The following is a 13,846-nucleotide window of genomic DNA, read 5'->3' as shown; positions in this document are numbered from 1 at the left end:
ATGCCTTTTTAAAAAAAGTGTTTGTCTTGGGTTTCACTGGTTTAATGATAACACATTCATAAATTATGCAAAGGCAGGGTACAGCACTGTTAACAACACAAGCTCGTGTTAAGAAAGAGCTGCAAACAGTAGTGCTCATTACGCTGAAAATAGTGCTACATATAAAAAACACCCTTATCTTTCCTACTCCTGGCGGGATTCAGAGTGCGTACAGAGGTACAATGCGTATAGCCCAAGGGTTAGGAAACCAGGAAGCATCTGCAACATCATAGGGTGGCAGATACTGTGCCCTGACCCTTGCTTGCTACTTTACCCCATTTCCTTGCAGCAGGTTGGCAGGCTGCTCTCCTCGTCCTCCTTGTTGGAGAGCCTTGATGTGGCCTGTTTTTCCTCCCCTCACCAGGGATTGTTTTGGGTTGGGCATATGACCAAGCACTGGCCAATAGGATGTTTAGGGACGTATTTTGGTTTTTGGGAAAGGTGTCATCACTGATAAAGAGTCATGAGCAGAATGGCATCGTCCGTCTGCATACAACCGTTGGTTGCATCTTGTGACTCGGGGCTGGTAGTCTGAGAATGGTGAGCAGAGAGATGAAGAGCAATGGGCAGTGGTTGGACGGAGTGGTGAATTAACCAGCTCTGAAGTTGCTCTGTACCGGGAAGACCTGAGGTGGTTAATTTCCCATATTGGTTGAGCCTGTTAGAGTTGAGATTTTCCGTTACTTGGAGCTATAATGCACCTTAAAATTGCAGAGGTGTATATATTTTTTTAATTATGCAGTTCAGAAGTGTTAGATACAGATCCCTGATTCAGTTATCATTAGTGGTGGCTTTGCTTTTGCGTATCCTCAGCTCTCTTCCCCCCGTCCTTTCAGAGAGAGAAGCTCAGACCTGAGCTGGCACCTCCCTGGTGGCCCAATCATAGCACCTGTCCTTTGGGCCCGGTGTAGTTGTTCCTGGGATGGACTCTCCATCTAGGAGAGGTCAGTGAGAGTCCATGGGAGTCCTTGCTGGGGCTTCTGTAACGGTGGATATTCGCAGACCAGGGGTTTGTTTTGACCCTGGAGCTGCCAGCAGCTTGGTTATATGGGGTTTTCTCCTATTGGCAGTCTCAGTCCTACTCATAGCTTGTAAGTACTCTGATTCTGGTTTTATTTTCTGTTTTACTGAACTGTTTTATAGTTGTGCTAAATAGTATCATGCTTTAATTGCTCTTGCTTCGTAATGGTTTTCCATATATTGAAGAGCAAGTCCCTCTTCTATTTTTCAAAACTTTCTTGACTTTTCCCACATTAGTTCTTAGAGATGACCTTTAGAATGGACTTACCAGGCTCCTCTCCCAAGCCTTTTGGGATTCTGAGTTTGCGTACCTGCTCACTGAGAGTGGTGCACTCAGTCCAGTGGCTGGAACCATCCCCGGCGACCAGAGACTGGGGGCCTGTGGGGAGGGCTTCTCATTTCTTTTTCCTGTGAGTGGGCCATCTTTCTTGTTTATTTGCATGTTTTGTAATTTTTTGCTGAAAACTGGACACATTAAATATTATAACGTGACAACTCTGGAAATCAGATTCTCCCACCTGCCCCAGGGTTTTTGTTGTTTGTTGTGGGTTCTTGTTGTTTTTTTTATCACCTTTTCTAACTACTTTTGTAAATCTATATTCTGTCGTGTGTGGCCACTGAATTGTTCGTTCCATTAGCTCAGAGATCAGGTGTGTTTTTCCAGAGTTTCCTTATACACCTGGAACTGAAAAAAGAATAAAGAAAAAGAAGGGGAAAATAAAGGAAAAAAACACTTTCCCAGGCTTTGCAGATTGGCTCTGTGCTAGGCACTCCTTTGATGCTTAGCCAAGCTGGTTACAGTTCTGCCTTAGCCTTCACTTGAGCGTCCATGGAGCCTGCAGACCAGTCCCAGGTGAGAGCATAGGTACTTCTCAGGGCTTTTCTGAGCCTGTGTCCCACACTGGGCACACGTGTCTTCCTCGTTCACATGGAAGCTTTTAGAAGCCTTTATTCCCACATTATCTTTTTCAGCCTCCTCCTTCCCAGGCTTCTCAGTATGTCTACTCACTGTGACTGTCATTCCTTGCCCTGAGGTTGCTGCAGCCAGTACTTGTGCCTTTAAATGATTTTGGCACAAGCCATCTGGGAAGCCACCCCAGGCCTGTGACCACTCTGAGTCAAGGAAACAAAGGGAAACCCTTGCGACAGTCTTACAGATAGCAGCCCAAGAGGTAGAACCTACAACCACAAGTTTTTGAGAACAAGTTCTGCCATTCTCCCCCTGGCCCCGCCAGTTTTATCTGGAGCACAGGATATCATCCACCTGGCGCAGAGATGGCAGGTGGCAGTTTAAAAGTCACAGCTCTCTCTGCAAAGCTGCTGCCCTCCTCTTCACCAAGCCTCCCCCTAGTGGTTGTAAATTCTGGTCTAGATTCTAGAGTTCTGTGCAAGTTGCCAGCTCGTTTGTTTTTCACTCTGCAGGGACAAAGCCCTGGATTTCCCTACTTGGCCATTTTTGGTGAATTCGCTTCTATCAATTCTTGAGTACCTCCTGTTTCCTAGTAAATAAATGTTTGATGCTCTTTGATTTTTCCTTATCAGCCTTGGGATAGGCTGTTACTCTAAAAAGCTCTGCTTCCATTTAGTGGAGAATAATATTTAGAAACCAAGATCTGGACACACATTTTTCTAAAGATAAAAATACTGCATGTTTTATTAGGAATTTAATATTTTTAAACTGCACTAGTATGTTTTATTAGGATTTCTATTGAGTTTGCTAATACTCTTGTTATGATATTACAGATTTTGAGTGGGCTACCCTTAACTCGACTTTCTTCCTAAGATCTACTCTTTTATTTAGTCATCTGTACACTACTAGGTTTTGGAGGAATGACTGTGCTACATTTTAGAAGAAATGACTGCAGTTCATTTTTTTTTTTTTTTTTTGGCTAATTCTGTATCAGTGTTGGATTGGCTGCCAAGGGGCTGAACCAAAATAGAAGGTTGATATCTCATGTACAGTTCCAAACTAACAGGTGGTCCAGGGAGGCAGGACAGCACTGTTCCATGGTGTTAGCCAGAGAAAAGTTTCCTTTATCTTGTTGCTTTTCCATCCCCTAATGCAAGAGTCAGCAAAATATGGTTCACAGGCCAAATTCGGCCCACTGCCTCTTTTTGTAGTGTGTAAGCCAAGAATGGTTTTTACATTTGTGTTTTTTTGTTTTGTTTTGCTGAGGAAGATTCGCCCTGAGCTAACATCTGTGCCAATCCTCCCCTATTTTGTAGGTGAGTCGCCACCACAGCATGGCTGCTGATGTGTGGTTTAGGTCTGCACCCAGGAACTGAACTTGGGCCACTGAAGTGGAGCGCACCAACCAGGCCACAGGGCTGGCCCCGTGTTTTTCTTTTTAATGAAAATAATATTTCATGGCATGTGAAAATTATATGAAATTTAAATTTCAGCATCCATACATAAAAGTTTGTTGGAACATGGCCAGGCTCATCTACATATGCAATGTAGGTGCTTTCGTGCTATAGCCGCAGAGTTGAGTGGCTGCCACAGAGGCTGTATGGCCCACAAGGCCTGAAGTATTTCCAGCTGGCCCTTTTCAGGACAAGGTTGCTGACCCCTGCCCTCAAGTGTTGTCCTTGTCCTAGGGTGGAAGGTAGCTCACCAGCACCACAGTTCTATCACAGCCCAAGGGAAGGGAGAAAGAGGCACTGAAGAACAAACAGTCCTCTTTTAAGAATGTGATTCAGGCCAGCCAGCCCCATGGCCTAGCAGTTAAGTGCTCGCACTCCGCTGCTGGCAGCCAGGGTTCGGATCCCAGGCGGGCACCAATGCACCGCTTGTCAGGCCATGCTGTGGCAGCATCCCACATAAAGTGGAGGAAGATGGGCACAGATGTTAGCACAGGGCCAGTCTTCCTCAGCAAAAAGAGGAGGATTGGCGTGGATGTTAGCTTAGGGATGATCTTCCTCACCAAAAAAACAAAAAAATGTGATTCAGAAGATGACACATTATGTCCCCTCACACACCCCCTGTACCAAAACTTAGTCACCTGGCCATACCGAGGTGAAAGCAAAGTTGGGCAGTTACATCTCCTGTGATGTGCCCAGCTGACACTGGAGGGAAGGGGGAAATTCTTACAAAAATAAAGAAGGGTAACACTAGTACAATTGGCAGTCCACTCTGTTACACTGAGTTCTGTAACTTGCGGCAGATCCTCCATGGTGGGGTACTCTTTCTTCAGAGGAAGGATGTTTAGAAGTACAGAGTGACCAACAGATGGAGCAGCCCTGATCATTTTACTGAAAGCTGGTTTGGGTTGAAGGTGCCAAAAAAGGTACAGACATCATTTAGGCACCTGAGCTGTAAAACTCAGGCTAAAACTGACCAGAATAAAACATTATTGAGGATTTTAATTTCTCTGGGCTTTTAATTTTTCTGTGTGTTTTAGTGTTTGTTTCCGGAAGAGTCCTGTGGTACAGTGTTTATCATACAACTCAGTTCAAAACATATTTATTATCAACATTGGTTTCTGCATGGACCCCATTCTTACTCCACCTAATTTTTCTCTTGATACTAAACCCCAATTCCATTCCCTTCCCACATAGGCATTGACACTAGTAAATTTACACTCTTAAGCACATACCATTGTAACCTATGTAGGGGTGTGTGTGTTTGTGTAATTTTAATTAACTCAAATACTGCTTAGTTACATGAAGTCTCATTCCATCTATTTTTTTCCATTCATATCTAAAACATTTTATCAAAGTGCTACATGCAAATATAGTGTGTACTTCTAACTGCTGGACAGCACTCCACTGCTTGATCCACTTACCTCTTCTAGTGATGTTCACCTAGAATATCTCAAAAACATTGTGATGAAATTCCCTGTGTACACATCCTCATGTGTATAGAATTTCTCTGGGATATACAAACAGATGAGAGTACCACATACACATGACTAATTTTAAAAGGTATTTCCAGGTTTCCCAGAATGGCTATATCATTTCACACTTCTACAGTACACAAACATTACCATTCACATCCTTACCAATATTTATTATACATCGCTGTGATTTTTGCCATTCTGGTGAGTGTAAAGGGGTATTTTGTTGTTTTAACTTGCATTTTCTCATTACTAATGATTTCAAGTGCTGTCATATCCCTTCTATTGGATGTACTGCCCTTTTCTTACTACTTTGCTAGATATATAGTCTAGTTATTGGTCTTGCTTTAGGCTAAACAAATTTTCCTTTACGGACTGATGAGATTTTCTATATCTTTCCATTTGGCACCACAGAAGCTCCTTTCTTTTTTTTTTTTTTTGTGAGATCAGCCCTGTGCTAACATCTGCCAATCCTCCTGTTTTTTTGCCGAGGAAGACGGCCCTGGGCTAACATCCGTGCCCATCCTCCTCCACTGTATATGGGACGCTGCCACAGCATGGCTTGCCAAAGCAGTGCGTCGGTGCGCGCCCGGGATCTGAACCAGCGAGCCCCGGGCCGCCGCAGCGGAGCGTGCGCACCCAACCGCTTGCGCCACCGGGCCGGCCCCCAGAAGCTCCTTTCAATTTCATTCTTTCTAACTTAAAATTTTAATTTATATATTTTCTTCCCATCTAGTCTCTTTTTCTATGGGAATCCCAGTATATGGATATTATTCTCTCTACTATCTTCTACATCTCAATTTTTTGTTTTTCACATTGCATTTCTTTATTCTTGCTGGTGTTCTGGGAGAATTATTGCCATAACACACAGTCCACTAACTTCTTTTTTGGCTGTATCAATTCTGTTATTAATCTCATCTATTTATTTGCTTTATGCCAATTATTCATGCCCACCCCCCGCCCCCCTTTTTTTGGTAACTCTCTGTTGTTGCTTCATATCACCAATATACTTTTCACCAAGGATGTCTATTCAGAAAATTTTGAAATCTGGATTTCCACATCCCATTAAGCTTGCCAGTTGTGTAGATGGTATGGTGTGCTGTCTTAGTAAACTCCTCACGTCTGATTACTTTTTCGGAATTAATTTTCAGAGGTATCCACAAATCTCAGCCGACATGAGCAGCAGGGAGAAGGTGTAATCCCTAGTTCCTGCTCCTCAGGGTGGTTTAAGTAGAAGTATGTGTTACAGAAGAGAAAGCCTCCCCCAACTGGGACAAGCCCCTTTCCTGACTGGTTATTCTCCCTCTGGGCACTTTACATGATCACCAAAAGTACCTCCTCCAGAAAAGCATGCCCACTTACTGTAATGACTTGGCTTTGGAGCAAGGAGAGGATGCTCCAGGCTGACACTCTACCTGTGTCTGTGGTGTCCATCCCTCATCTCAGCTGGACGGAGGGTCTGCTCTCATGGACCCTGAACCACCCCTGCAATGCCCAGCTGATGCACCTGCATTCCTGTCTCATGAAGGCACCATGGTGGGCAATAATGTGCTTGGGACACGACAGTGGAGAGTAAAAGTACAGTGTAGAAAAAGATTACAATCTAAGTTTTCTTCAGCACCTGCCTCTCCGCTGTCTCTGGCTGCCAATACCTCCCCCACTAAAGAACCACCTCTGCGTCTTCTCCTGAAGGTTCCCCTTCACTTCAGTTCCCTGCAGCCATGAGCAGCTCTTACTTCTATGGCATCTCCAGAGTTGGGCTATGGTTACAAGCCAGCAACTCGTGCTAGTCCATCAATTTGGCAGGAATCACAGACTTTAAATTCAAGGAAGGGAAAAGCAACTTACTTGTGATGTAGTTATCTCTGTGATAAGAAGAAAAAAGCAACATAATTTTTAAAATGCATTTCCTTGTTTTGTTTAATTGGAGGCATTCTATAAAGCTGGAAATTATTTGGGGTGCCGTCATGTGGCTTATACAGCCTTCTTTGGGGAGCTTGACTGGACAGCCCAGCCAGACTATTGAGATGGAAGAAGAAAGAGAAGGTAACTCTGTGACCTCAGATAGAATATAGCCCTGGTGTTAACACCACGTCTTCATTTCAACCTATTTGAGAGGCCATGGAAGCAACAAGTGAACCACCACTTCACTAACCCTAGGATGATAAAAAAAAAAATTGGGGACTCTCACCTCCACCCACCAGGAAGGGTCAACCTCCTGCTCAGCCCTTGAAAATCCCTCAGGTTCCTAATCTGCTCACGTTCCAAATTATGAGCCGTTGTGTATAAAAAGCAAGTACTCATGCTCTGCCTCAATTCCATTTTCAGTCCTTGCTGCAGGATAGGTAAACTGAACCAGTCCCCCATAGGGCTGTCTTGCATGAACTCAGGCCTTGTGTGTCTTACACACTGGCCAGGAATAATTAAAAACCTTTCAAATATTGCATTCCATCAAATCTAAGACAAACCATTATTTTAAGTAGTTCTAAGGAAGAAAAACAATGCCAAATTAGAACATGCTATCGATCCTAATTTCAAAGAAGTATAATATGACAACATTGACATCTCTGAAACTATGAACAAATTACATCACTACGTTATTGAAGAGGCAGTTTGGGACTACTCATATGTACCAGGACCCTTTTATGTGCAGGCATGCCGTAAGAGAAAAAGAATGTGGTAAACCACTTAAACTTTTCAAATATTTTACTTACAATGCATACTATGTATTTAAGCTATAATGACACACTAGTGTGGGAAACCTTTGTAGATATCATTTCAACAAATATACTATGAATATATAGTTCCTACACAAAACTATACCATCTACCAGACTTTTAATTCCTGTTATGTAGCATACTCACAAGCATCTAGAAGAATATGGAGGAAAAGTGCTGAGCAACAAAAACAGGTGCCACGAGTGATTGAAATACATGAAAAACATGGCATTTCATCTCAGTGGTAAGGGGTAAATTATTCAAATAATACAGGCTATCAGGTTAATCACTGGAAAGCAAACAAAAGTAGGTCCTTACCTCATACCATATGTTGTCAACCAACATTGTAGCAACGATCCATGAATGGTATAGATTAACCTAAACAAAACTGATGTCATACATTATGAAAAGCAAGGTACATTATATCAGGTTCCAAAGGTTCTTACATCAATGATATAACAATTCAAGGAAGCATACACATTTAATTGTTTCAAGTTGATTTCTAATGCTCAAACTATTTACATCAAAATTTACAGAAAATAAATCTCTATATCAACACCTCAAAATAAAGGATTTACCTCAAGTCCACTTCTCAACTGCATAACTCCTACAAAAGTATACCTTTGTACCTTCAGTTATCACTAACAGAGCAACTTAAATAAACTGGCTTAAAATAAATTTAGTCTTTCTAGTCTTTCACTAGAGAAACAGTCCAGAGGTGGAGTGGCTACACAGCTGGTTGGTTCAGTGGCTCAATAACATCATCCAGGTCCCAGGTTCTTCCACTTTTGCTGCTCTGCCATGCTTAAACTATAATTTATGGTTGAAAGACATAAGCAGGCATCACATCCAGACAAGGAAATGTTCAACAGAAGATTCCACTTTACCTCGCATGATTCGTTGAATCTTTGAGGAAACCTTTTCCAGAAATAACCTGTCCGATATCTCCTTTGTTTATCTGTCTAGACTTGGGTCTTATGACCACTCTAAACCAATTGCTGGCAATGAGAAAGGGATTATCATTATTGGTTGAAACTAATCAGGATTTATCCCCTGTTCTGTGAGGAGGAATGGATACCCAAACTCTGCCAGCAAACACTAAGGAGGGAGTGACTAGAGTAGTCACTCAACGATGTCTGCCACAAACCCTTATGAATGTGTCCTTAATTTATTCAAGAATGGGAAGGAGTAGAGCACAATGTTTAAAAACACTATTGTATCAAATAAAAATACAGATAATTCCTAAGTTACATTGTACGTGTGCTCTGCACACTTACACTTACATAGGCATCCAAATAAAAAATAGATGAAAAATATTAGATAAAAACGGGAATATTTAAAATACATTTTTTAACTGTATAGAGTACAATGAGTACTACAGTACTACAGCTATTTCTCACTACTGGAGACTTCTGGAATTAACAACTTAAAATTATCTGCAGTTTTCTATTTTATGCATAGATTTCTATCTCTTGCTGACTCAGATACAGCTGAAAACATTATAAAAAAATTGGCTTCTTTATGGAAGATTTAGTTCATTAACAATGATCAAATACATTTATAAATGCCAGGAAAAAGTTCAAGAAGAAGCATTCTTTATACTTATCAAATATTAATTCAATGACAATGCATATTAAGATACTAACATGGTTGTGCTATTTAAAATGGGTAATCTTACCATGTATCTTACAGATTATTCTAATAAGGATACAATGCCTTTTCAAACATGATTCAAACTGAACATACAATTCCTGTAATGTAGCATCCTAAAAAGCAAACAAAGAAACCAAAAAACTCTCAAAAACATTAAGTCCTACATTCTCAGGAACCACTCATATATGAGTTTAATGTTGCTATGTTGCTGTCTTGATTAGCTATCTGATGATTTTACAGCTTCTATTTACATAGGAGTATGTTTATTCACAACAGCTACCTTTTTCTTTTTTCACGAAACGCTTGATATTATATCAGAAACATAATGTTTAGTAGTAGTAATTTCCAAAGGACTGTTTCCTACATTCCTTGAATTGAGAGAACTCCCCTTGGTATGAATTCCCTGATATGTGTAACAGTTTGAATCCACGGTGAAACATATATATGTTCTAAATATTTACAAATTTTAACTCCTGTATAGTCTGGTATCCAACAAATCATGTGATCTTGTTACAACTGTGATTTCTACCCTGTGAACTTGCAGATTACAAGTTTGACTAATGCACAAAGGCTTGTCCACATTCACCTGTGTGAACTCTCTGACTTACAACAGTAGGAGTTTCTTATTCATTATATTGAAAGGGTTTTTTCATAAAATGAAAACTCATAAAAACTCAGACATAAAATGAGGTTTGTCTTCAGAGAAGCCTTCCTACATCAATTACATTTATATTCCCTCTCCTATGTATTCTTTGATGGCTATTGAAGGCTGACTTGTGGTAGAATTTTTTCCCACATTCATTACATTCATAGGGTTTCTCTCCTGAATGAGTTCTATAATGTACAGTAAGGTACGACATCCGAGAGAAGGCTTTTCCACATTCATTACATTCAAAGGGTTTCTCTCCTGAATGAATCCGATGGTGTATAGTAAGATATGACATCTGAGAGAAGAATTTTCCACATTCATAACACTCATAGGCTTTCTCTCCTGTGTGTGTTCTCTGATGTCTATTAAGGGCTGAATTCTGGCAGAAGGTTTTCCCACATTCATTACATTCATAGGGTTTCTCTCCTGAATGAATTCTATGATGTATAGTGAGGTATGACATCTGAGAGAAGAATTTTCCGCATATATAACATTCATAGGGCTTCTCTCCTTTATGTATTCTCCGATGTCGACAAAGGGCTGAATTCTGGTAGAAAGTTTTCCCACATTCATTACATTCATAGGGTTTCACTCCTGAATGAGTTCTATGATGTATAGTGAGATATGACAACTGGGAGAATAATTTTCCACATTCATTACATTCATAAGGTTTCTCTCCTGTGTGTACTCTCTGATGTCTCATGAGGGCTGAATTCAGGTAGAAGGTTTTCCCACATTCATTACATTCATAAGGTTTCTCTCCTGAATGAGTTCTATAATGTACAGTGAGATATGATAACCTAGAGAAAAACTTTCCACATTCATTACATTCATAGGGTTTCTCTCCTGTATGTGTCCTCTGATGTGTAGTGAGAGTAGACTTGCGGCAGAAGCATTTCCCACACTCATTACACTTATAGAGTTTCACACCTGTGTGAATTTTCTGATGGTCATTGAGTGCTGACTTCTGGGAGAAGGTTTTTCCACAGTCATGACAAATATAAGGTCTCTCTCCTGAATGTGTTCTCTGGTGTTGTGTGAGGTGTGTCTTCTGGCAAAAGGATTTTCCACAATAACTACATTCATAGGGCTTCTCTCCTGAGTGAGTTCTCTGATGCTGAATGAGGTGTAACTTCTGGTAGAAGGTTTTCCCACATTCGTTACATTCATAGGGCTTCTCCCCTGTATGTGTCCTCTGATGTACAGTGAGGGTTCCCTTCTGGCAGAAGGATTTCCCACATTGATTACATTCATAAGGTTTCTCTCCTGTATGAGTCCTCTGATGTATAATAAATTTTGACTTTTTACAGAAGGATTTCCCACACGCATTGCATTCATAGGGCTTCAATTCCACAGGAGATCTCTGGTGTACACTTAGGTTTGACATTTGGAGAAAGGCTATTTCAGATTCATTCCACTTATAGGGCTTCTCCTCCATATGATTAACAAAAACTGGATCCTTTTGAAAGGCTTTCTGGCATTCAATATATTCAAAGGGTTTCTCCAAAATATGAATGTTCTGATAAATACTTTCTTCATTTAGAGTATAAGCTTCCCCATTTTGATTAAATTCATAAGATTTATCTCCAGGATGAGTTTTCTCAAGCTTAACATGGAGAAGTGATTTCCCACATGCACTACATTCATCAGGTTTCAATCTTGCATAGCTTCCATCACTACTAATATATTCTGAAATAGATTTTAAACTCTTTTCACATGAGTCACATCTATAGGATATTTTTCTTGAAGGAACAGGGTTTGTTTCCACATTAAAAGTCTTACCAAGAACATTACCTCTCTCTTCAATCAGGGTTTTGGTGTTGATGAATTCAGTCTGTCTTGAATGTTTGTCTTCATTTTCCTGGACTCTCTCTATCAGATCATTGACCTTCCAGACTTCTTCTAAAAAGAGGCAGAATTAACCAAATTTTGTACATCTTCCTACATAAAATATGGAATGTGACTTATACACAAGCATTTCATTGTGGCATAGATGTTAGCTTCAAGGATAGATGAAAATAATTCCAAATGTACTGTTTTTCCTTATTCTTTTGGTTTGGAAAACACACACACACACAGCAGTGGTCAGGAAAGGGGGAAGTAAACTGACAAAAACACAAGCACCTTTGATCTTTGCTACTTTATAAGATTTCGTTCAAAACTGGATCTAGAGATAAAATATAAACATGGAGCAATGGTTGGAAGACAAAGGATGCTGGATGACTGACTGACAAGGTAGATGTGAAAGGACTCACAGCAAATGGGGTAAACCAATAGGGCAACAAGAAGAGTCATAAGATATATCCAAAGGGCAGGTCTGTTTGGAGGACGTGGATCAGCACTTTATACCATCTCATTTCATATCAAGTTGGGAGAGACAGATTATAATCTAAGGTACTATCACCTTATACTGAGATTTTTGTGGTAGCATTTTGACTAGTCTAGATCCTTCCAAACTAGTCCACCTTTTTTTCAGATGCCACACAGTAGTGCCAAATAAACTTATGCCCAAATCTCCTCACGTTTAGAGTAACGGTCCTGCAACCAGGGCTCTCTCTGTAATTCTGTTTTACTTGGAAGGAGAGTCCCAACAAGATGTAGGTCTAATAGGAAGTATAAAATAGACTACAGAGCATGCCATCCTTTCAAAAGTTTTAGATTTCCCAAATATTCTAATGACATGATTTAAACTCAACTCATTCTGACTATGAAACTCTATTTGTTCCTGTTTGGACAATACAGCGTGAACTCTGGCTAGGCGACCCAGGGCAAGGTATTTAGCTGCCCTCTGTGACTCAGGATCATCCACCAGTAAAATGGAGATAATGGTACCAACTTTATAGGGTTGTAGTGAGATTACATAAATTAATATAAAGCGCCGTTCATACATGCTCAATGAGTTGAGCAAACATTTGTCGCATTTTCGATCTCCTGACAATTTCCTTAAAACAGTCCTGTTTTTGACATACACTGTCACTGAATTCTTAATGTGAATAGTACTTCCCCACTCCTGAGTTTCATTTAGTGTACAAACGTTAAAAATCAGATTCCTCAATCTGCTCCTAAAATACCACCTTTACTTTTACTAATCTTACAAATTTTTGGATGGACTTGACTATTTTACTTGCTATCATCCACATCAAATGAAACCATATCAACCCTGTTCACCAAAACCTACAACTTCCCTGAGTCCACTGCCAAAACACCAACAGATAAAATGGGGGAAAAAATCTGATAAAGAATACTCTTCACCACCTAGATTCACAATATGATTCCCAACTAGGATTATGCTAGACCACTAAAAATAACTTCTGCTCCAGGGAAACCAAGCTATTTGTTGGACAAGGAGGGTCACATGACATATTCAAGGAAGATTAGTTGTGGGGGAGGTGGATCAGCACTTCACACCACATCACCTCACATCAAGTTGGGAGAGAGACATTACAACCTAAGGCACTCTCGGCTTCGAGGTACCAACAATGCCCCAGCTCAACCACACGTCTCTGCTCCTGTCGTTTTCCCAGTTTGCTTGACTTCCAGCCTCGATTTACTCAAAACCTATCTTTCAGGGAATTTCCATGTTTAAAAAAAATTACTCCTCAAATTCTTTCTCACCTCAGTTAGCTGCATTTCCCCTTAAAGTTGAAAATAATTACTCTCCAAACAATCATTTTAGCACAACATGATTCAGCCTTGCATTGGAACATTAACATTCCATGTCAAATGCTAAGTTTTAAATTACTCCATGAAGCTCTATTCTTTTTTTCTTAACCAAAACCTCTCTCTTAGAAAGTATGACTCTATTTCCTATTTCCTTTGAACCCCTGAATAGAAATCAGAGAAGCTGTTCTTAATCTGAATCATATGGTTATCTTTCAAGTACCTGCAGAACATATGGGGATGTCACCCAGGCATGCATGTTTAGAAATAAC

General features: G+C 40.4%; 1 protein-coding gene across 4 annotated transcripts in view; it reads right to left on the bottom strand.

Moving 5' to 3' along the window:
- Positions 1-13,846, bottom strand: part of ZNF12 (zinc finger protein 12) — a 61,219-nt gene that overhangs the window by 34,969 nt on the left and 12,404 nt on the right. Inside the window, exons 6-7 of one of the 4 annotated variants that reach the window (XM_087417517.1) lie at positions 11,709-11,816; positions 7,955-7,990 (exon numbers count right to left, since the gene is read on the bottom strand). In XM_087417517.1, coding sequence (XP_087273643.1) covers positions 7,986-7,990; positions 11,709-11,816 — 113 coding nt within the window. In that variant the 3' untranslated portion in view covers positions 7,955-7,985. Of the gene's footprint in view, positions 1-7,954; positions 7,991-8,074; positions 11,817-13,846 lie in introns of those variants that run through there. The other 3 variants (XM_087417516.1, XM_087417515.1, XM_087417514.1) reach the window with 3 other exon arrangements.

This window comes from Ceratotherium simum, chromosome 26 (assembly GCF_057802395.1).
Source record: "Ceratotherium simum simum isolate JZ-2026a chromosome 26, ASM5780239v1, whole genome shotgun sequence".
Classification (NCBI taxonomy): domain Eukaryota; kingdom Metazoa; phylum Chordata; class Mammalia; order Perissodactyla; family Rhinocerotidae; genus Ceratotherium; species Ceratotherium simum.
The sequence above is the reverse complement of the archived record's forward strand: the minus strand, read 5'-3'. Positions and strand labels throughout refer to the sequence as shown.